Here is a 25,329-nt window from a genome sequence, read left to right as displayed (position 1 = left end):
ATCAACACCAGCCGCGGACAGTTTTCGTGTCGCACACATTTTCGTAGAAAAAGTGAAGATAAAAGCAGCAAGAGAGCAATTTGATAAATGTAGCCGTGTTCCTCCATACCGTGTGGGAACAGGTCTAGATAAGTTTGGTGGAATCCTTACTGTGTTGTGTGCGCTCATGCCTGGGTAGTTACCTTCAACGGCCTTGTCCCCGTGGATTGTCATCCGCGAGGGGGCGGTTCGCTATCAGCACGGCATGAAGCGGTTCTTTGTAAAGCGGTATCTTTGCTGCGTATCTTATCAAAATGTGGTAGGAAATAATCGTCGTGGGCACAGTTTCGTGGGCTTGCTCTTTTTCTCTCGAAGCTGAAGATATTGAGGCTCTTATATTTGTTCCTGTTGTTTGGTAACTCTTCATCGTCCAGAATTGTCATAATGAAAGTTGGTACTGACTTATTACATTATTGCAATTCTTTCCAAGTTTTGTAAAAGGGTGTTTTTTTAAGGTAACTCCTGCGACATCGGGTAATTTTTCTTACTTCCTTTCTCGTAATTCCTTCACTCTCCAGATCGTTGCTCAATGTTTGCCTTTAGATGTTTTACTACCTAAACTCCCTTTTTTGATCTTGCCTCCCGTAACACAGGCTTGGTGTGTGTGCTTGTGTCATTTTCATTATCGCGTTCGATTCATTCATTCGATAATTTATCAAAATTCTATGTTAATCTATTTTACCCCTCTTATGCCATCCCTACATTGTTGCAAATAAAAAAAAGCATTGGAAATACTTAAAGGTATGCTTGATTGATGTCCTTTTTGACGTTGTTGTAGTTTGATTAAGTGTGCCAAAAGGTTATGGTTTTATTATTTCGCCATTCCTGCCAATTGGTTGTTGTTTTCTGTTATTATCTTATTTTTTAATTCCAACTATATTATGGTTGTAGTAGTTAAAGTTCGTTTTTAAATTATCTTAAAAATGTGTGCTTATATTATTAATTAAAAAAAGTTTGCTATTGCCACCTGCTGCGCTGCCCAGTTGTGCTCAATTACTCAAACGAGTTATTTTCGTATTTTCTATCTTTCTTCCGCCCTCTATTACAGACGTACACCCATTTACATGTTTGCGTAATCATCAACGGATTACCCTGTTGTCCGCCAGCTGTAAGTCGAAAGGATTTCGGTTTTTGTTTTGCACGGTGAAAATAACCCAAATGTGTCGTTTGAATGTTGTTTGACTTCGGCGATCGTTTTTGGGGCGTTTTTTTTTTCTTCAATGTGTTACACTTTCGTTGTTGTTGTCGTGTGAATGGTTTTTCTTTATGTTTTTGATTCATCTGTTTCTCTTCGAGTGCTGGTGTCATGTTTTGATTGGTACTTTTCTTTTCTTATCGTTGGAGCTTTTCTGTATACGTTTCGATATTTTTTTAACAAGTTTGTCTTTATTCATCGTTTTCCTCTACAGTTATTCAATTAATTTTCAAGTTAAATCGATTTTTATTTTTTATTGTTGCTAAACATCACACTTTTTCCTCACACAATTGATTTTACTACTTTAATATGTGCGCTTATCAAACTGACGCTAACATAAATGTGTCTTTCGTAGAAATTAAATTCTAAATCGAAAATTAAGCTGCGTAGTCGACTTTATCTTTCGGTGCTGAGCTTAAGTTATCTAAAGCAGTCGTAAAATCCTTTTGATTCAATAAATTTTATTTTTAGTATTGCATAGTAAGGCCTTAATCCACATGAAGCATATAAGTTGATTTTAATTGAAGCAATGATTCTACAAAAGATGTTTTCAATTCGATCTTTTCGCTTATCGTTGATTGCATATGTTATCTTACTGTTGCATGCGTTGCGCATATACATACAGACAAGTTGTTTAATGGTATACAATACGACATAGTACTATTATTATTACCATAAAACTAATCTCCATTACTGCCTTCGTTTCTGACACCCTTCAGGCCTCCCGTCGTGTCGATGACCTGTTCGAAGATCTGCGCGATGGACACAATCTTCTTTCTCTCTTGGAAGTATTATCTGGCGAACATCTTGTAAGTATGATTGAGCAGCAATGAAGGAACAGCAAGCATTTATTAACATATCTCTTGCTTCTTTTCAGCCAAGGGAGAAAGGAAAAATGCGCTTCCACATGCTGCAGAACGCTCAGATGGCGCTGGATTTTCTGCGGTACAAAAAGATCAAATTAGTCAACATTCGTGCGGAGGACATCGTAGATGGCAACCCGAAACTCACACTCGGTCTTATCTGGACCATCATTCTGCACTTCCAGGTAGGTGATGAGAGGAGTGAAATATTGAATGGAATATACACATTCATTACAATACTGGATTGTTTAATAAGCATGCAGGGACAGGAGGCTATAATGTTTTGTTACATGTAGATTTAACAAACATTCGACATTGGAACCGTTTTACACGTTTTGTTTATTTTTGAAAGTAGTAGCTTACACGAATGAATTTCGCAACATACGAAATGCTATTGAGGTAGAGTTATGTCATTAAATTTTTGCTCTTTACTCGTAAGCATTTTATTGTTAGTAAAGGAATGCTAAATTTAAAGCATAACAGAATCAAAGCAAAATATTGAAAGATTTTTCAAACTATGCTATTAAAAAGTATTGAATTTATTGAATTGGAATGAAGATGTAAACACTCGTCCAGAATAGAGTACACAATTGTATTAGTCAATAGTTTTGAGAATGTTTTGCATTCGTACTGATCACCTCTTTTTTCCACTTTGTCACAACACACAAACCCAAATGACGCAACACAACCACCCACCAACTACATCACAATCGCGCATGTGTTTACTAAACGAAATCAAACCAAAATTTAAATGTCCCTTACTTACCATCCAATACCGTCATGGCATCTTCGTATTGGTGTTCGTCGTCTAATCGGCATGTTTAATCGACACGTGTTTGTGTGATTGGTGGTCCTCTTAAAATTCATTACGCATACAAAACGCGGGGGACGCACAAACCCGCGTGCGTAACTTTCGATACAAATTTAATCGTACCCCACCGAATATCTGCGCCATTGATCTATGTAGTGGACACGGCGGGTAAGTTTAGCATCTAGGATTTCGCTAGTGGTCAAACTTCCACGTATCTTTGCGGCATCATTCAGGCGCATTTAGCTTGTGTTGTTCTTGTTTCTCGATGGTACTGATTGATTCGCTTTTATTCATGCTCATCATGCTATCATGTCCATCATTGTATTTATAATCAACAAATAAAAATCATTAGCACAAGCCTGAGTATTATAAAAAATTGTATATTTTTACGTACTATACGACTCAACTAGATTAGAACAGATTAAAAAATTGCTGCTCAGCTACAGTAGTGTCCAGTTGCCATACGTTGGGTTTATAGACGGGCGTGTGCCATTAGTGGGCAGGATATTTACTTCCTACACGATCCGTATTGAAGTTGACGAATTATTTCACTGCATTTTGCATTCGCCGACTATCCAATCAGACCGGATTAAGGCTGATCGGTTAGCAGGCAGCAACGGCAGCCATAGTCACATTACCTTGACGTGTGCTACCACGCAACCCGACACCGACACATTCGGGACGGCGGAAAATCACTAATGAAGAGATTTATGTGCATGCTGGTCGTCGGTTTGCTGCGCTGTAGGTGTCTGTAAAGGCGGTGCCATATTATTGAGCATGAGTTGCAAGAAACGGTTCTGGTGATTTTAAATTGCAAACGATTAATGTTCGCATACGAGTTTGGTTTATTGTACAGTCGCACAGATTAGACGCGACTAGTGAGGTTTAGTTGCTGGTTTTAGTTGCAAGCTACAAATTAATAACACGAACTTAAAGTTGTTTTGTTTTTTTTGTTTGTCACTAGCAAGAAAAGCAATCACTTATAAATCAACTTAAGTATATTTGTTTGTCAAGACAAAATAAATTCAACATTTATTTATTGCTGGTTTGATAAATATTTATATTGTTGTCATTGTTGCCAATCAGGTTGTGTGTTTTTTTTGCAAAAAGTATTGTATCATTTAGCTTTCACAAAGCTATGGTACAAAACGAGCTCAATCAGAAGCTAATCTAAACACGACCGGTTTGGGAATAGTGGTGTTCAGCGGATCCGTTCAATTTTCTGTCTATTTATTATCATATCAATCATATGCTACCCTTTAACGGCCGCGTTGCACCATTAGCAGCGCCAAGCAGTCAATCGACCCGGCACGCGAATCAAACCACTCTAATGACAATGGTCGTTTTGCAAATGAAGTAATGAAGTGCTTTTATGAAACCAAACCGGGTGCCTATTAAAGCTCTACAGTGTGTCTCGCTAAGTGATCATATGCAACGATTGTTTAAGTAGACTGTTGCTACGCAGTATGTCGCTAATTAATCCGCTATGATCATGATCATTAGAGACGGAAGCGGCAATTTGAGTGCATTTTCGGAAGGTTCGTCGCTTAGCTCCCCGCAAAATGAATTCAAATCTTTTGTCTTCAAAGTGGGGGCTCTTTAAAACAGCACGCGAGATGGGGTTGTTGTTCGTGTCGCATTGAATTAGTATCGATTAATACATCACCTCCCCCCCCACACACACAAATCGGAGCAGGCTGACGCAGTCGATTAAAAATGTCGCCGGAACATCCGGTTGCGAGGGCGAACCACGCGTTGGCGGTGATTTCTCCGTAGTTTACTTTTAGTAGCTTTGAATGTTGTTTTTTTCCTCAAAATAAGCAAGAATCTACAACTCCAAGAACACTCACTCCCACACGATCGTTCGGTTGAACTTGATTGCCAAGGGAGTTACTAAAGCAGCACGGTGTGAAAAGTAAAAAAAAATCACGCACAGCTGTTCGTTTGGCTGCTACAGTGTGCATGTTTTTAACCACGCCACGTCTCTCTCTCTCTTACCCACCCCTGCGTGTGTGTATAGATTGTTTTCGAGGTAAAATAGTGCCCGCGAAACTTGTTCACCTTTAGTTTTATGAATGAATTTTCTATGTTACGTTCATTGAAAAGACATGCTGCGGGAGGGGAGTTTTTTTCTTCCTCTTCTGCAACGCGCGCATGGGTGCGATATTTTTATTGATCGTAAACCAAGTGGGTTCGTAAATGGAGAATGGATCGGTTGGTGGTATGATCGGCGTGCAGAGGCGTTGAATTTATGAACTGTAGAAATAGCTAGTTTTGCGAAGGCACGAATAATTTATGACAACTGTGTGTGCAAGAATCAATTTTTACACAACATTCTGGTGCCCACAAGAGAGTTGTTGTTGTTTCGAATGTTTTGGAAGCTAGTGGGCAAGTTGTTACCACCCACTACACATGTTCGTTCGGATGTGTGCTAACAGAGAGACCTCGTCTGCTCTACCTCATATAATTAGCTTCAAAGCGATCTAAAAATCAATTATGTGATATTGTGCCACCCACCGGGTAAGAGTCTCTTTGTTCTTTCCCGTAACTGATCTTCCCCAAGGTGTGTAGTACCCGTCTGTATGAGCGAACGTACCCACCCGCCCATAATTAGTCAACAGCCCTGTGATTAAATAATTAAATTGTATTTTACCGTACGCGCGGCGACCCTACCAACCTGAAAAGCAAATCAATTGCCCCCTTTTATCGGTAGTGTTTTATCTGCGGCAAATGTGCTTAGGTTAATTTATGACGATTCCCAGGATGGGTAACTAATTGCCGCATCGGCCCAACCTCCCGGTTAGGGTGTTTTTTTTTTGTTTTGCTTTTCATTGTGTCCGGGTGGAAGCGACAGATCGGATCGATTCGGGCTAGTGCTTGACAAATCAATCCACAGTCACGCAACATCGAACATAACTCCGCTTTATATTTGCCGAATGGCAATCTTTCCGGGGGGGGAGTAGACCATATAATGTGTTCGATTTCGTGCGGGGTGTGCTGTTGTGGTGCCTGATAAGGTGACTCATTTCCTCAATAGTTTCTCGACCTTGTTTCGAGGAGGATGTAGGCCGGCTGAAGGGTTTTTATGAGTAGCGAATGGGTGAGCAATGTACAATCGCATTTGAACCTGTTAAAGCGACCGATAAGTTATCATTTTTAGGATAGGTTAGGTCGAAAATGGATCATATGATCCACTGACAAACGTCGCTTCTTATTTAACTCGAATTCGACTCATTGTTGAGGTGTAAGTGAAGCACATATTTAAACGATTTCTTTTTTCTCCACGAAATAATAAATTCCAACATTAAATTTGAATCTACATCTAACGCCTTTGTTGTGTAACTATAATTTGCTTTTAGAGCTATTGAAGTATTGCGTAATGAATGACTACAATTACCATCCCGCAGCTACTAGACAGTACGTTTGAAGGACTATCTAGATGAAGGGCTTCTTGTGAAGCCAATAGTTACTTCCCACACGTAAACAGTTCCCTTTCAACAACATGACTCTGATCGTGAACGTTGATCAATTCCATTTCATCCCAATGATGTGCTTTTTATGATTCAATATGAGTCAATATGCTTAAGCCCTTATTATTATGTTGATCGTCCATTCCCACCGTGGGAGCTGCCTTTTTTGTGTATTTTGTATATTTAAGACCGTTTAGTTTCGCACAATCTGCCACGATTGCACATGGCGGCACGCATAAACTTTATTATTATTCACAAAATCTGTCAACGCGTATGGGCTGCCAGCTGATGATGATGCGGTTGTCATTGAGCTAGATATGTCATAAAATCGACAGTGTCCGCACCACGCTCCTTGCTTTGTGGACTGTGGTCGGGTGCTCGTACACATATTAATTTGTATGCAGGCGTCACGGTTATGGATCCGTGCCTGGTACATACGATCGAGAAAGGATTATTGGCCATATGCGGGTGCATCTCGTCCCACTCAGAGCGGTCCGGTTCGATGTGTGTCGCTAATGGGTTGCATGGGTTGTATCGGAGGGATAAAACAAAATCCTTCGCCATTCGGTGTTACCTACTTTGCGCAGGGTTGTTCACCAGCGACCGCTCATCCTACGCACGCTGGTTCGCCAGACGGGTTGTGTCACTGTTCGGGTGCCAGCTGCCGAAGGGTTTTAAGACAATTTCTCCTAACACGCGCCCGCACAATCCCCCGACAGGTCCGATAAAAGTTTTAATCAAAATTACCATTACAGCAAATCTTTTCCAGCGTTGTTTAGCATTGCTTCCGAGATGCGTAATGATCACGTGCAGTTTTAGTTCGTGACGATGAATATCATTAGTGAATGTAGCTGTGAGTGAGTTGCATTAGAAATGCAAAAACCTGCTCACCCTCTTCGGCCTGTATGATGTTGAAGGCCTGAAAATGGCGCAATAAGAAAATTTTGGCCCAATGTCATCATTTTGAATTTGCAGATAAAATTGGAATAAAGTTTATAACTTTAAAATCATCTTTCGAGAAACCAGACGATAGATGAACCGCCAACTTAAATGTGTTTGTCCTAAAGTGTGTATCGCCGTCAACCATTGTGCTGCGAAGTTGAAGCGTGTCTCGCGGTTGCATACTTTTAGGCGGATTTCGTTCTCTCGCTCACATTTGGTAAAGAATAATGTGCGCAATCGTCGTCACCTTCGATTAAATATATTTGAGAATGCATTGAGTTTCATTATTATGCTTATTACGCTCTTTAAATATTGTTGGGCTTCACGAACAATGCCAATGTCCTTAAATGATATTATTGATTAACGAACTGATGGCTTGGCAAACATTTGTCTTCCCATTAAACGCGTAAGAAAGCAATTGTGAGAAAATAGTGCATGAGTTTGTTTGTGGTTTGTTTGTACTTAGTCGATGTATGGATTTGTTGAAAGGATGTGACCATTTTTGTTAAAATAAGTTAGGAAATTGTACTGATAATTAAAGCTTCTAAAGATTGATTTATGCTGAGCATTTCTTGCTTTCCGTCGATGAGCCAGCATATAGATGATGATATCGTGCTAATTTGAATTAAATTGCTAATGCAATCATTCATTTTTGCTTCGATCAGAGAGATACTCATGAATATGGTATGGTCATGAGAGGAGTTTATGGAGTTTTATTCAAATGGAGTTTTATTCAAAAGGTTTTAAATTATGCAAACAAACCGTGCCGTTGACTGCTGGTGTTCTTTTAAAAACGGAATCAACAGACAATTTGTCCTTAGTGTGACAAATCTTATGTTATTCGATCGTTTGGTAAAACGAAAATGAATATTTCATGAACTTTAAACGCGTGACCATACACGAGTAATTCTTTTTTCGCTCAATTTATACTGAAAAGTACATTCAAAGCATATCCGACACACGACTTTTAATTAATCGATTGTGTAATGTTGTATTGTGACTCCTTTGCGCGCGTGGAGTGAATGCAACAGCCGAAGGTGAAAAGTTGTTTGAAAAATCATCCTTCATGGTGTTACGATCGAGCTGAAATGTGGAAAAAAAAGGTATTAGACGCTTTGATTTTGCATAAAATCGTTATACATATACTTGATTGCAGCAGCTGCTTCTATCTGCTAACAGGCTCCTAATGCTTTGCGCTACCGTCCCTATGCTCTTTTTGTGGTCACCGAGTGTGGTCTCTTTTGTACTTTACCGCAACCGACATTTAAATGCAGTGAGCCTGATGTTTGATATAACCATTAGCTGTTGCTTGGTAGGGTGGTATGTGCTGGTGGACGTTTAAGGCCCGCATAAGGGTAAGGATTTACACGAATCCAATTAAAGTTGATGAAGAAAATAAGGTAATCGGGCAATTGAGGCGCTGTTCACGATATGTCAAGTTGATGCAAATTACACACATTATCCCAAACGCTTTTTCAATACTTTGCAAATGCTTCTGCTAAAGAAATTTCTGGTTAAAAAAGTGTTTGATTACTGAGGCACCTCGAAAAGCTAGGTGTAAATATCGATCGTTCGAAGTTGCTGCATGTTAATAGTAAAGCGTGTATAACCTTAAGTGTTGCTCACGTTGCTAAATATGTTCCTAATATTCAAATCTACAAACAAAGAAGAGTCAAAATTTCCAGCTGACTGCTTTTGCTAGCTTTTCGATCAAACCAAACCAACAGAAATTAACGTCAATTTGAAACATTCATTCACCGCATAGGGTCATTCCTTTAAAAAAAAAAAAACACGCTCATCTCATATTTACGTTTGTCGCGATATGCTCTAACGATGCAGCACCACCGGCTATCGCCTAACCAATTCGCATCGTCACTAATTGGACTGCTTTTTGGCAGGGCTTTCACGTTTTTGCGCGCCGTCTTTGCGCGAAGCGTTTGAGCGTTCCGCCGGCGGTATAAACTTTCGTTTGCACCAATTCCTGCGCGTTGGCATCTTTCCGATTGAGATGTTTCAATTCCGCCAGTTTTGTGTGTGTTTTTGTTTTTTTTTGGTGGGGAAAACTCATTTCCGTTGTTACCACCAACAAAACTGTGGCTCCCACAGACTCACGTGACACGAATTCGGTGCAGGAACAAAACCCCAAGACCGCATGACAATGCCCACCATTTGGAATTGCCCAAAAGCGGAACAATTTAAAGAAAAGGAAATTATGTTTAGTAACGATGAAGATAGGAGAAAAAGATCGTCGTGTCGCTGACTATTGGTTGGGGTTCGTCTCTTGTTTTGGCGTGTGCGAGCGTTGTAGTCTTTTGTTTTCTCGGTGGCGTACCGCTTGTGATAAGCTGTGTTTTGGGATGAATGAAAGGGTGTTGATTTAGGTGGAGAAGCAACAAATTTTCTCAAAATCTAGTCGCTCATCAAAGTGCTGCTTTCGGAGGCAGAACATAGAGGTCACTGGGTTGATTGTTGATTGGGCTGGATCGTGTGCCGTAGAATGTTTGCTACATCTCGTCCAAATGTGATGGTATGCTTCTCACGATGTTGTTTTAATTTGATTTTTCAATCCAAATATCAAGTCAAGGCTTGCTCAGGCACTGCTTTTGTGAACTTGAATGATAAGACAAATCCTAAACTTTGATAAAGAAGCTCAAAAGCTTATGTGACGTTTTGTCTAGCAAATAATGTTTATATCGTTTCGACGTGCGATAGCGTGTACATGAGACTGACAAAACGGAGTGCAGATAATGATAAACTGTAAGCAACTTTGGTGTGTTAGATAAAATATGTTGCCTTATGTCATAAATTCCTATCCATTTTTAGGAACGATAATTTCACCTAAATTTTATCTCAATCGCGCCAGCTGTACGGAACCAACAAACAATGGATTCGTTTTCGCCTCTACTCAGCACTGTTTCATTCGAATGTATGTAAATATGACTGACTTGTGACTATATGCATGACTTGTGCTGTGATGTGCATTCGCCATCTTGTACCAGCTGATTTTACGTGAGCTGATCCTTTCGACCGGAACCCGATCGACTCACCACACACCTCACCTGTTATGTGTGAGAGTGTTGAATGAAATTAAATGGCATCAAAATTAAAGAAATACACGACCCATGAAACAAAAGGCTCTCGGTCTCGGTCGGTGTTTCGGTTGCTTTCATCGAATGCTGTTTCTTTTACTTCCTCTGTCTCACCCCCCCTTTCCACGGTGAGGTCTTGGTCTCCGAGTCCAACTCATCCAAGCGTAAAGTTCAACGGTAAGGTTGAAAGGCTGTGTCGCGGCGTTGGGTACGGTATGAAAAATGGATGCAAATTGTGCTGTAGTGGGCGAATGCTTCCAAGCTATCAAGAAGAAATAAACCAAGCGACTTATATGAAGTATACTTTGGTGTGCAGCAATGGGGGTGGTAGGCAAACCTTAAGGAATGGAGAGCGCAACTGAACCTTTACCCGCAGCACCGGATGTGGTGCAACGGTTTCTCCAAGGGTGTTTTGTTAAATGCAGGAAGAAATAATTTAATCACTTTGCCCGTCTAGCAGCACCTGGGCGGTGATGAAAAGGGTTTTATTAAGCGATCTTTCTTTTTAAGGCAAGCTTATAATACGTTTTATGGAATGATTTTGCATGCATGTTTTGAGGCAGGAAAGTACCAAATTGTTCATGCTGCTAATTTAGTGCTAATCGAAATTGAATTCAAATTTGGAACTGTACGCTCTTTTGACGTTAGCTACCAACAAGCCATAAATGCTATTCCATAGCAGCTATTTAAGCCTCTGCAATGTTCAATTGATGTTTTTTGGATGTTTATTTAGGGAAGATATACGTATGACGTGAATAAGATTCAATTAACACGTTTCTTTTTTAATTCGTTTCATTTCAGGTAAGCAAAGTTGTACAAAATACCGCAATATGATGATAGTTAAGTATATTATGCAACCGGTATGAGTGAGTATACGAGTATAATGTGCTAAAGAAATGTTTTGATTTCATTTTAGTTATGATGATATTTTTATAAAAGATCCTTAAAGACAGTGTCTTCCTTCGAAAATTGATCGTAAAATGATTGAACGAATAATGTGCCGCTCAAGATCATCGATCTGCACCCCCGTTTTCGCGTAGGACGTGTCGCTAATAGACCTCCAGCTTAGGCTACCCTAAACATTCCTGCCCTTGCGGAAGGCATAAAAGGCGCGACATGGCGGCTGAGAAGTATCTTGCACACGGGGTGAGAGGTGGAGTTAAACAGTGCGCCCCCAAGCAAGTGGTTAGGCGGGAACACAAAATCCCCGTCCTACTGATGGGCCCGGATCGGCAAGTTGGCGAAGTAACCTTGAGCCAGTGTGCTTCGACTATCTACACCAACGCAACGCAACCTTGTCCTTGCCCTAATTCATAGTAGGGACTGTTGGAGCGCATGGTGTGGTTGATCTTCATATGCCACCGTGCATCCCACGCTTAACGATCGCAGCTTGCGCTGTTGTCCGAGACTTATCATGTGTCGGAAATCTCCTACGCGACGATGGAACTGATTTTATAAGTATCGTTGAAAAATGAATAGCGGGCGACAGCGAGAGACGAAATCTTCGCGGAGTTGCTGCTGTATGCTGCGTGCATGTGGGCAGCAAACCCCAGCCCCTCCTTTCACACGAAAGGCATGGACAATCTGGACGATTCGTGACGTAATCAATCCACCCTGATTGAGACGCGCGTCGAACTTGATCGTACCATTTTTGGTCAGGATCGTGCGGCGACGTTCGCAAGACGCGCGCGCTTTGGTTTGGAGAGGAGGTAAAGCTGCCCCGGTGCCTTACACATCCGGAGGATCTGTAGTACACGCGCGTGTACCGTACATATCGCGGGTGTGCGGAGGAAGGATGGAGAGCCCTTTTCAAAAAAGGGTCTCGTCCAGCGCCGCTTACACCGATCATAAATCTTAGAGAGCGTACACACAACCGGTGAAGCAATGGCCGGTAGCGAGAGTACATCACCCAAGGAGACGTGTGCACGAATATTGTTCCAACTGCAAAACCATGACCTGCTGTAAGCATTTGCGGTGCGCTCCACACGAAACGTCAATGAGAAAGAGATTTAGGAGACGCTTTTTGAGTCAACCGTTCCGTGTGTCCTCCGCTGTGCGACGTGGCAAGAAGCGCTGGCAACAGAGGTTTAAAATAATGTTTACCTACGGGGCCGCACGCGGGAATGACGTCTTGCTGTTGGCGGCATCCGAAATTGGGCATGCAACGAAGCTGTGCAAAGTATAGCTACACGAACGGTGGAGCGATTCAGAAGAAGCTTAATTTTGTTTGCGGGAGGTGACCAGCCTAAAGAAAAGAGCAGCTGCCGCCACATGATGCGTGTGTGTGGGGGCTGTACGTTACTGTACGGCTGGCATCAGTTGTTGATAATGTTTTTCCCCTCTTCTTTGTATTTGAAACATTTTTTAGTTGTTGTTGCGTATGGCTTCGGTTGTTCTGCATGGGTGCGCGCAGAAGCGGCGACTTAGGAATTGCTCTTGATGGCAGGGCTTTTAGGAGTTTTGTTGAGTTTTTGTCTGCAGAATGGCATTTTGCAAATGTCTAAATACCTTTAAAATAACCATTTAAGGCTAATATTGTATAAGCATAAGAGAGTTTCCAACCACTATTTCCCATTTTTCCACATCCGGGAAGGGTCGTGTTAGTGCGTTGCAAGCATCGAACCAAACCTTTGTCGACAGTTGTGGTCGTTCGGACGGTAGGGGACCCCGAATATTATGGTGAGCATATGATGCACGGTTCTACCGTTCTGGGTACGCGGGTAGAAAGCTTAACACCGGAACCCACCACCGGGGAAAAATAGAGAACCTCAAACGCCAACCTGTGTGTCACATTGGGACGTCGTTTCTCTTTGTGCTCCCTTCTGGATGGAATTAAACACTGCGGGCAGCGGGAAAACAACTCCGTACGCAATGCAATCTAGTAAAGAGAGAGAGCATCTAACCTTATACACACCGCCGTGCGGAACCGACCGGGAGAGTGCCTAAAGTGTCAGAGAGCTTTGTGACCTACCGCCAGCAGCGCGCCGTACTAAGCGGGACCCATCGGCTGTGCGGTGGCGTTCGACTCGATATACACCTTCCATGGGCGAGAGCCAAACGACAGAGATGGAGCGATGAGATAGGTGACACGCTTCGGAAGGGAAGCAACAATGTCCACCGTGTGTGCGTCTGACAGTTGGCTTTTAGTCAATTGCTAGCGAACGCAACGAACGGTTCGAATCGGGTTGCGCGATCGTATTGTACAATCTCTATTTCTTATCTATCCTTTTTGGTTCTGTATTTATTTGTGTTGTAAAAAGTCGTTGCGTTAGAAGAGATTGTTTTAAATTTCCGAAGTTTGCTATGTGCGTGTGTTTCGAACTACATTTTTACGGACTATTTACACTATAAAAAGGTAGTGCAGGTTTGTCGCGTGTTGTAGATCAGTTCTTTTGTCGCTGGTATTGCGGCGATTGGCTTAGTGATAGCATATTGTGTTCTTTATTTTAGTCAACTTTTAAACATTACTTTTGTTGACAAAAAATGGAACATCTAAAAAGGGGCCTTCGCGAAGACGGTACATTGTTGCGGAAAAATTCGGAACGTGCACCACACTTTTGGCACAGTGATTTGTCAAAACTTTCTTCCAGTTGAGGGGCCCCATTGTGTACACATTTCCCATCGCTCGTCGGCAACCAATTGTGCATTATTTGTTTTTGTAGCCGTTTGGGAAAAATAGCGATGTGTTTCATGATTAAGTTGTGAGTGTGAGTGTATTTTTGGTTCGCCCAAGAGCCAGTTCGGCGTGTAGTGTATCACCAGTGCCGAGGTGTCATCTAGCACTGGAGTTTGTTTGTGTGAATAAGTGCTCTCGCGCACCGGTGAAATTTGATATCAATAACCTCGCCATCTCCTTGGCTCTTTATTGTTCGGGATGTGTGTTTGTTTGCGTGCGGCATCGTAATTACTGCAGCTCTGGTGCATCTTCTTGTGTCGATGAAATGAAAAAAACACCAGCAAAACAAAACCAAATATGTGAAAGATAACAAATTAAAGTGCATTGTGTGTGGCTAGTGCCAACATGTGTGTTGCTTTAAGGCAATGAGATATACGGTGGCGAATCACCAATGTTCGGCGGGCACTAAAGCAGAGCAAGAGAGAACGACATGCGCGTAGACAGATTGGACAGAAGTCTTAAAAATATTGACCCCCCATAATTAACGCACAACCCTACTTTTGTATCACAGTGTTCCGATGTCACCGTTAATTAAATTTCACCTCGGGGGAACTGGATCGGCTGGTTCAGAGTGCACAATGTTTTACCTGCTCAGCCAGTAGTATGCTGGTCGAAATTGGTCACAATGGGCTGTAATGACAATGGACCAATTGACCGTTGTTGGTTGTGGTTGATGTTGCAAAACAGGTGCAAGCGTACCACCTTCACCGTATCATCACAAGGGCTTCCGAGCCATCCCTTATCGGCAGCACACCGATCGGTGATTTGTTTTCGATAAGAGACACTCGATCGAGTGGGAGGTGTGGGTAGGCGGACGCATGGTTGATGGTGGTGATTTGCTCAACATTGACACCTTCATCATCGCTAATGTGGCAGGCATTGTTGTGCAGTGATTGAGGATGAGAAGCGGTACGGGGCGGTACGCGCGGACCTAGGGGTGTAGTAGCAGCTGGTAGTAGTAGCAATACAAACTCTTGCTTCCCCTGGTCAGAGAGTTCTCCCACACGGCCCGGTTCTCACATCCTCCTACGTGTTGTGCTGGTGATCCACATTCAAGTTATTCAAGCGCCCACGAGATCGTGAGCGGGCGATGACGATGATGATGGGGGTCGGTGTTGGTTGCGTGACATTAGTTTGTGTCGCGCACGATTCACCGTACAGTTTGTGAAGTGCTAAATAAATAAATAGAATGATGCACACTTAGAGGGAAAAATAGACGCTTTAAGTTTGTTTTAATAATTTTGAAATACTCATAAAAGAAAGAGTGAAACATTTTAATTTGTTTTTGTATTTTAAAATCCACAAACAAAATATTCTTTACATGGTCAAAACATGATAACCACACTGTATTACTTCGGCGTCGGTTGTAAATAGACGGGCAAGCGTCTATTGCCCCAGGCTTCCAGGAGGCACCCGCCGGGTTTGCCTTTGTGTTAGTGGCATGCACTTGTCTCGTGTCATTTGCATAGCTGTCACGTCTGCTGTTGTCGGTTGCGTTTTTTTTTTGGGGAGAGCCGCGACTGTTACCGCATTCAGATCGGTTACTAATTGAATTAAAGAACCTTAAAGCAATGAACCGGGAGTAACGCTTGGCACTTAAATGGACACCGGTTGGTACTAGCTTTCCTTATGTGTTCTAAATAGGGAACATCGTTGTCAGAGTGGTCAGAGGGCCTTTTTAGAATGCGTTGAAATAGAGACGAAACCCACACAATGGTTTTTGGTTCTTGAATGTATATACCTAAAAATAGTATACTTGAAAGAGATGTTATTTTTTTAAATTTCCCGTTCGATTAATGACTCGTTTGGATAAAATATCGAACATGGCAAAAATCATTAAAATTATGTAAAGAATAAAAATAAATCATTTTACTGTACCTGCTAGAGGAAGTATTAAGATTATGTGGAACTTGTAGATGGTCAAGCGACGAACCCCGGGACCATATTTGTATTTATCGACATGTTCAGAATGTCCCCGCACCTACTGCACGGGCTTTAATGGCATTGTCATCGTGTTTATCGTCGGTCACTATCGAACCCAATTCTAAACGCAACACACAAACTGAGCCGACCGCACAGTGAAACTGATTTAATGGCAAAACAGCACAGCGCCCAGCGCATTCCCGTGCTTCATTGCCAAATGCGAAAATATAGCAATTTAAATATCTTTATGGATAGAACCTCCGCGCGCGCACACAGGTACCACGCATCCGGTGCTGCTCTTACGCCCACCACGCCAAAACAAACAAACAAAAACTGCTTCAACGCGAATCGCTTACAAACTGCAACTTGCCTGCGGATTCGCTACCTAAAAAAGCAAAACCCATCATCCGTCGGCGTCCGTTCGGTTCAGTGTGGTTCGGTTCCGGTCGAGCTGTTGTTCGTACATGCCACGGGGCGATTGGGTGTATCTTGTGTGGGTTGTTTTTTTTTTCATTATTTTTCAAACCCCCACAAGAGGGGGTCACTTTCAGTGAGACCGGTAATAGAAATAAAACTAAAACACACCAATATCGAATGAATGATTGGTGGTGGCCAAATTGTACGCCCCCCCTTCTCGAATTGTTGTGTGCGGTGATCCATTTTAGGCGATCGACATCGTTTGGGTGGATCGATGAGATTGGCAACAAAAATAATGTCAGCAGCAGCAGGGGTTGCACAACGTTGGGCACTTATTGCTGCATGTTGATGATAACATTTGCCCCTGGAGTTTTTGGATTTCGGGAAGGAAATCATACTTAACTCCATTTATTTTACTCTAAGTACGTTGAGGTATTCAACTTTTAATTGAATTTTAAAATATGTTCGAATGCGCTTCGTGATATATTTCTTACCCGGTTTTGTTGTGATAGAAACGAAGATAAAATTTCAACCGATCAATTTTGTGTGCCATAATACCTGCGTAGTCACCTAATGCACATGTCACAGCGTAGTCGTATGTCACATGTGTAGTACATGAAGTTAATGATGGTACGCCTGGAATGCGCTTCACCTTTACAAGATAGTGTCCAGATCAGCTGACGTTGCCTGTCAGTTTTTTTGGGTAAACTTTTACAGCTGCCCCTCGATGTAATGGCCGATAAGAAGCAAGGTCCCTTTCACTGGAAAAATATATCACGCATATCCATTTTCCACCAAGTTCCGCCTACTGTCGCAGCTGATGGCTGATGTCAGCTTGTGACTGCGTATGGCTGTGATTAATCGCTACGCAGTCTTGATAATAGACTAGATAACTGTTGCTTCGCTAATTAGCGAAAAGTAAAAATGGAGTACTTAATTTGCAAAATTTTGTCCTTCCTTTTGGGGAAGGTATTTTAATAAATAATCTTTTAGCAATTTTATCTATGATCTTAAGTGAATTTTAAATAATACGAAGGTAAAAACAATAGTCAAAAAAAGGAACGATCTAGTTTGTTAAGTTTAAAAATTGTTTACGATGTAATGCCCATTTCGGTATAAATTATTTCATAATAAAAGTATCGTTTAGTGTAAAATTTATGGTTTGTTAAAGTGGTAACGTAGTGCAGGAAGAGGTATTTAATGAATGTTTAATTATTATCCATTTTTTTCCAAAGCCACGCACCACCTCAACTTAAATGACCTCTGAACACCTTTTGTCAGAATGGTACTTGTATCATTACCGGTTCTTGGGCGAAACTTCCCGTCACGGGTGTCTCGTCATGGTTCCGTTACTTCCGGGACTGTGGAAGCAATGTGCTGCCGGCTCGGAGATCGACCGAAACCGTGATTCATACTTACGTGCGTTCTATGTCTGTATCGTCTCCTTCTCTCTCTTCGTGTACGTTCAAATCACTTGAATTTGGGTTTTCTTTTAGAACAAGCGCCAACGAACAGGTGGAAAACTGTGCACCGACAACTAAACGTCCCATTTCAACGCTCGCCCAATTGTGGAGGAAGCAATGAACAAGCTACTGCTTGTTACCAGAAGGTGACGAGCGGGTCGTTGCCTTTCGAACTTGGTTCTTTTCTTCGCTGCCTTTGCGTAAAACTGAGCAGCAGCAGCAACAGCGCTTAAGTACGGCTGTAGACGGTAATTTTCTGTTATTTTAGGAGTTTATGTTTGAGGTTCTTCCGTAATTGAAACCGTTTTAGGGGGTGATTAGAACTGCTGGTACGTCTGCTATGTCGAGTCGTTTCTCTCTTTCTCTTCTGGTTCCAGTGATTTGGAAAATAGATTTTTAATGCTCGATTCTTCGCCACACGTGCCTCACACATTGAGTTTAAATGCATTCCAGAACACCAGTCGGCCTGTGTGCTTCGACAGGATAATGTTCTGGAAGTTTTCGTTTGTAAAATCCCTTCCAGTGAAATCAATACTCCTCTTTTAATTCCTTCAGAACGATCGCGTACGTCTTGAGTGTTGTGTGTTAGTGTAAAATAGTTGAAGATTTGCATTCCCTTCGTCAGTTGGAACGGACAAATACATCACCGAAAGTGTGTGTGGTGCGCAATGTACAAAATCGACGACGAATTTCGACCCCGCGGCCGGGTGTTTATGAAGGCACAGCGCGAAAACAATCCGGGCGGAAGCTCGTACGCCGTCGTTAGCCGGTCCAGCTCGCGCTCGAGTGCGGGTGGCAGTGTTGGGCGCGGTCCAGCCATCACCACCAATCTGGACGACAGCAATCTACGCTTTCGGCACGAAATTCTCAACGAGAAGGTGATCGAAGCGACCGTTACCGAGCTGCCGGATGTGATCGATGACATAAACCGGGACCACTGGCGGGCCCTGCCGTCATCGCTCGCGTACGGCAACGAGCTGGTGGTGGCGGCGACACCGCGGGGCGATCCGGGCGGTGGCGGCGCGGTCGTGTCGGAAGTGACCCGCAACAAGCGGCTCTCGACCGAGGTGCTCGGCAGCACGCTCGAAACGACGAAAAGCTCCCAGCGGGCAGCGGATGGTCATCGGCGGATGACGACCCACATTGTCCGGAAGATAACGACGCTGACGCGGGCCGAAGAGCAGGAGCAGGCGGACAGCATGATCCGGCAGAACCGGGACGTGAAGACGACCGAGATCGGTTACATGCGCACCGGCCGAATGGATAGCAAGCGGGCGAAGGTAGTTGCACCGTGTTTCGAAAGGGTGGTCGAAGTGGAAAATGGATTGGACGTTACGCTTCTGTAAGGGGTTGTGAAGGCTTTATTTTATAATGTCTTTATAGTGGTGCCATAAAAAATTCATATTAATATGTCACTTGCTGCTGCTGTTGAAGGCGTTTTGTTGATGGATGATCATTATTTTATTGGGCAGGAAACAAATGGTAGAATACCTTCCTTTAGAAGGTTAAGCTAAAGTTATCATTGACTAAATGTAATTTGGTGATGTTTCGTGAAAACATCAAGAAGATTTGGTGTAAAATGTTCGTTACATCAACCTAGCAAACGAAAGACTTCAACGCCCCAGCGCCGTATGTTTCGACATCAAGCGACGAACCTCATCGGACACTCTCACTCACATCGCTCTCGCACACCAGTGTCAACAGAGATACCGGCGGGGAGCATGTGTTTGTGTGCGCATGTCCGTGGCTAGTAGCATTATCGACGGCTGGGGTAGTTAGCACATTGGTAATGGTGTTGTACCGTTCAATGTTTACAAGCATGTTACATGATCTATGGCTCTCGGTTTTGTCGTCGGGCTGTCGGCTGTTTTGGCATGGCACACCACCTACCACCGGTTGGTAGGTAGCTTTTTGGGCTTGCAAACGGAGGATATTTGCTTTATGAAACCGATCACCAAACGTAGCGCAGCCAATGACGCTGCGGACCTAGATCGTAATTGCTCGGGGCAATATCATTAGCTGTGTGTTTGATATGTTGTGTATCAAATGGCGACGGGTATGGGTGTGTGTGTGTATGCAGAGGAGTCCTATGTACTACACTTCGAGTTCGTGTCGTTTTGTTGTTGTGATGATGGGACACAAGGCGCTTGTGGTGATCATTCGTCCCAGTAATTTCCTCACGCCGATCATTGGCATCGTACAGCGAGGATCAGGCGGGTTTAATGTGCATTGACGAAGGGTTTTTTGATATGATCTCGAGTGGTGAATAATTTAGCAACAATGGCATGTACACATTCCATTCTCGTTTGAAAACCCTCCGCGTCTTGTTTTGTACACCGTGCACCGCGCGCCCGGTCGTTAGTGTGTTAGGGGGTGATTCAATTGAAAATCGCCATCAGTAGCAGCGTCTCGATGGATGACGTTTGACCAGAAACAGCTGTGAGGAAAATGTCGTTTTTCTGCTGGAAAACGTTGAATTTTGTTTGCTAGTCTGTAACCAATCAACAAAAGAGATGAAAAATCAATTATATTTCTTTGCATTCAGTGTCCAAAACTAGGATTTCTTCAATTTCTCAAAGCACATTCCATAACACTGGGATGGGGAAGGAATGTTCAGTTGGGTGGCCCACGGAAGGAATGTGATAATTGAATGTTTAAAAGGTTCTTTATGTTCTCCAAAGAATCCCATTCCCCAGCTTCATTAATCGCTACGGTCAAACAAATGCCAGAATCGGATGGCAATGGCGCCCACCTCTTGGTGTGCCAAATTTGGAGCGACTTAATAAAACAGTGTTAAATACCGATGAGAGTCGAAGCAGCACATGCAGGTGGGATGGAAGTTGATGATGTTTTATTTGGTTTTAGTAGAATTTTTTACTGCGTATTTATTTTTTAAGGAACACCTCCAAGGGTGTTATGATTCTTTTTTTTTTAGGGAAATGGACAACATAAACATTTCCATATCGTGTGCCTGCAAGAGCTGCTTAAGAACCTTTGTCCGATGTTTTGCGCGGTGTGTGAATGTTAGCATGCCCTTTTTGAGGATTGCTTAAGGGTCCGAATAAAATAAACACTGACACCCTTTTTTATGACCCTTTCTGACAGCTGGCGTAGATAATCCCAAAAATAAAGATGTTTGTTTAGCGCACTCCCCTACCGAGCAGGAGTTATGGACACCTTCTTATGGGGTGATTTCGGAAAAAACCGTCCCCCGTGGACGGCTAATCCATCATCACAAACGCACTCGGACGCTAAACGACGTATCGGTGTGTGTCAGACTCGCCGTAAGGCGCCTGCATACTCCTGAAATCGACTTAACGCCATCTCTCACACGCCAAGACCGCGCGTGATGCATATTGATTTATTAACGCCGAACGTGGTGGCGTTAATAATTTGACGGAGTTATGTTGTCAATCATATACGCTCCTCGGTTATGTTACGTTTGGCGGTGGCTCCGTTTTATTGGTTGTAAATCCTTGACCAAACGAGCTCCCAAAAAAAAAGCAAACTATTAGCCGTTGTATCGGTTTCGTATTGCAGCTTTCGTCAATCTCGCGAACTAAAACCCGCAGTGGGAACCGGTGGGGGAGGGTCATATTTTGTTTCTGGCACCTCTGATTACATTACATTTGACCCCGACTGTCTGGGAGGTTAAGGAATCGTGTAGATCGCTGCGCCATGCACGACCATTTGTTTGTTTAGTGTTTGTTCGTGTTTTTCCCTTTTTGGTGCGACAGCCTCCGAAGCCTCCGAGAAAATCGATGGCAGGTTGTCGGTCTTGCAAGGCTATCCGTTACACTAATGAACCCAGCAGGAGGTGTTTGAGGGGGGTTATTTTGTACTTTGAATTGCAACTGGTTGGAATTCTTATTAGTGAAACATTATTAATCTGAAAATGAAAATTCAATTCTATATATTCCTAAAGATCCTTATCGATCGATACACAATACACCTGTTTACAGTCGTTTAAAATCGAGTCTTAAACGACTACAATGTAGACTCCATTAATAATCATAGCAATTGATTTGCTGCCTTGAATTGCAACCCCTATTTACTAGCAACAAATGACAGTGCACAGGGATCGACAGAGTTAAGCATTAAACGATCATGATGTGGGCACATTTTCTTGCCTGTCTCTCGAACCCATATTATAAATGGGTTTTAATGTGGGTTTTAAAGACTGAAAGACCCAGCAGCTAGACGACGGACAGCCGGACAGTGATTTGCCCGAAGAAGGAAAATAAATCGTTTACGGGATGATTAACGAAAGCCTCGTACACCCGCAGCGGTGCCTGATAAATGGTGGAAAGCTATGATTGACGGTAAAATGAATTAATTAGTTTTCCCTAATTCAATTAAAAGCTGCCATTTCGAGCGTATATTGCGGCCTTTTTAGACATAAGTCTTATTGAATGTGCTGTGATAGTCTTCCGGCTGTGCGAGATCAGTGAGGTTCCTATTAGATATCTCTTTCAATGGATTGATCGTTGCACGGAGGGAAAAAGGGCACACGTTTTGCCAATCAAAAGGGGCGGCGACGACACCAGAAGGCAAAACTTAATTGAGAACTCGATTTGTGCACCGACAACACAGCAGCGCGCGTCCGGGATGATGCGTCTCGGCCCCGTGATTTTGCGATTTGCCTACGTTCTGCGATGTTGAAGCATTATGCGCGGAGTGTGTGCTGATGGCATTGAAAAGTAAAATGTCACGCCATAGTCAAATCAGGGAACAATACTTGCGCAGCCACATTTGTTGCCCGACATTGTGTGCGATGGCTGGATAATGTCCAGCGCCGCCGGCTTGTGAATGGGTTCCGCCGTTTTGTTGCAGTGCAACCTCTATCTTTGCACCGATTTGTTGTTGAATAAAATGTGCCATTTTTATGCAGCATTGTTACAGCTGGCTGCCCGTACTACGGCTTGTTCCGCGGCCATGTGGTTCGCTGTCAGATTCCATTTTTTTGTGTTTTTCGAATGCCACTCTTTGCGTGGGAATAGAATTTCAAATTTATTCCGTTGTCTAAAATGTCTTTATAACCGCTTGCGTGGTTAAGCTTTCACTGTGTAGTGCATGTTTTTTCGTGATTTAATGAAAGTAAAGATAACTTAATATCATTTACGATTTAACGATTTGTTATTTGAGAGGAATTTACGTTAAATATGACCGGACAGTGGTTTTATCTATTTTGCAGTACATAAAACATTACAAAAAATATACTTCATGCCGGTTGCAATTATTAAAAAAACTTTTACAATTGATTATTTACATTTTACCACACATTTAATCTATATCCCTACACGTTTGCTTTATCATTTTCCAGATTTCCGACATTGTCGTTGGACAAGAGGACAATCTTACCGCCCGAGAGGCGCTGCTCCGTTGGGCCCGCCGTTCGACAGCCAAATACCCAGGAGTACGGGTAAACGACTTCACCGCATCATGGCGCGACGGTTTAGCATTCTCAGCGCTCATCCACCGGAATCGACCCGATCTGATCGACTGGCGAGAATCACGATCGCGTCGACCGAGGGAACGACTCGAGGTTGCTTTCCACGTGGTCGAAAAGGAGTACGGCGTAACTCGGTTGCTGGATCCCGAAGGTAAGACCTTGCAGCGTGGAGCTTGTCATGCCGTAGTGTGATTGATTAAGTCGTACGAGCAAGAGTTTGCAGAAGATCACCGTAAAACATAGCGCGTGCAGGTGACTCTTTTAACGCTCCGCTCAATTAAACATGAGCCTGCAAAACGGAACAGGTATGAGGAGACCCGATCTGCAGTGAAACTGTTTGGACAGAGTATCCAACAGTGTGGCGGTAGGATCAAAGAGCAGCTAAACTGTGCGTTCAGCTAAACAGCGCACGAACTTGGCTACTTACACGCTTGATGACACGCTGCGTAGGTTTAACCCGAAAAAGGAAAAGGTTCGATAGAATTCCGACGGTACGCTCTGTGACGTTCAAATGTCATCGTTACTGCGTTGCCCTTAGGGGCAATTTTTCACGCTCTATCCGTAAACGGTGCGGTGCTTCATTCACCCGGAATCTAGACATGGATATACAGAATCGTTTAAATATACAGGCAGTCCCCGACGCGGTTCCTCTTATACGCGGATTCGGAGATACGCGGTTTCTGGAAATTTGACAGATGAGCTAGTTTAGAGCACAAAATCTAAGCAAAAAGATGAAAATTGGTCAAAAATACCTTTTTTTGTCACATAAAACATTTCTTTCAAACTTATTTTAATGTATTCCTTTTAAAAATCGCCTGATTCGGTGAAAAAATTAAGTCTATAGAAGGAAGTCGACTCTGTGACTTTGAAGTATAAACAATTTTACACCAGGATTCGACTTACGCGGAAATTCGAGTTACTTGCTTCGAGAACTTACTTCGAGTTCGGTTTTTTCCCGGGTTATAGCGGTCCACTATAATAGTGGATTTTGTCTGTGCGATTTTGTTGTTTGCTATAAAACTGTTTTTATGGCAAAAATGTGTTCAAAATATTCTTAGATAAATTCTGAATTAGGGAACTTGTAGTTGTTTACTGTTTGACTGTTTGAATAAGGTTTCTTTAGGTCTCTTCTACGAATCCGTTTCTAGTTATCTAGTTTGGATATAAAACGTTAGGATAATATGATTTGAAACAACTGTTTTGAAACACCACAGCGATGGAAAAATAATGAATTGTCTTTTTCCTCTTCCAACAGATGTCGATACAAACGAGCCGGATGAGAAGTCCATGATAACCTACCTGAGCTCACTGTACGATGTGTTCCCGGAACCGCCACAGATGCATCCACTGTTCGACATGGACTCACAGCGACGCGTGCAGGAGTATCGCGAACAGGCCCAGCAGCTACTGTACTGGTGCCGCGAAAAGACCTCCCTCCTCCAGGAGCGAGCCTTCCCGACCACGCTGATCGAGCTGAAGCGATTGCTCACCGACCTGAATCGATTTCGCACCGAAGAGGTACCACCGCGGCAGCGTGACAAGCAGCACCTGTTCTCGATCTACAAGGAGCTCGAGAAGTATTTCGAATCGATCGGTGAGGTGGATGTAGAAACTGAGCTCCGTCCAGAAGCGCTCGAAAAGGCCTGGCATCGGTTGATGTCGGCGCTGGCCGATCGGGACATGATACTCCAGCAGGAAGTGCAGCGGCTCGAGCGGCTGCAGAAGATTGCCGAAAAGGTGCAGCGCGAGTACAAGCATACGGAGACGATCATCACGAAGATCGAAACGCGAATCTCAGAGGAAAGCCGCCGCATCGAACGCTTGCATCCGGTCGAGGCGAAGAACATCGTCGAGGGGCTCGATGGTGACATTCGGCATTTAGAGCAACCGTTGCAGGAGATGAATGATGATTGTCACAACCTGAAGGATGGTCGCTATCCGCAGGCCAGCGATCTTCACAAGAAGTATGTTTTGAAAGTTTGTTGAAAG

The 25,329-nt window shown here is 43.1% G+C and overlaps 1 protein-coding gene across 3 annotated transcripts in view; it reads left to right on the top strand.

Annotated features, from left to right (window-relative positions):
* Positions 1 to 25,329, top strand: part of LOC128309419 (dystonin) — a 113,997-nt gene that overhangs the window by 31,042 nt on the left and 57,626 nt on the right. For 2 of the 3 annotated variants that reach the window (XM_053045800.1, XM_053045801.1), the window contains exons 1-3: positions 19,004 to 19,168; positions 23,212 to 23,491; positions 24,596 to 25,304. In XM_053045800.1, the coding sequence (XP_052901760.1) occupies positions 19,019 to 19,168; positions 23,212 to 23,491; positions 24,596 to 25,304 (1,139 nt within the window). In that variant the 5' untranslated portion in view covers positions 19,004 to 19,018. Of the gene's footprint in view, positions 1 to 1,953; positions 2,044 to 2,111; positions 2,283 to 19,003; positions 19,169 to 23,211; positions 23,492 to 24,595; positions 25,305 to 25,329 lie in introns of those variants that run through there. The other variant, XM_053045799.1, reaches the window with a different exon arrangement.

Source organism: Anopheles moucheti, chromosome 2 (genome assembly GCF_943734755.1).
Source record: "Anopheles moucheti chromosome 2, idAnoMoucSN_F20_07, whole genome shotgun sequence".
NCBI classification, from domain to species: domain Eukaryota; kingdom Metazoa; phylum Arthropoda; class Insecta; order Diptera; family Culicidae; genus Anopheles; species Anopheles moucheti.
The sequence above is the reverse complement of the archived record's forward strand: the minus strand, read 5'-3'. Positions and strand labels throughout refer to the sequence as shown.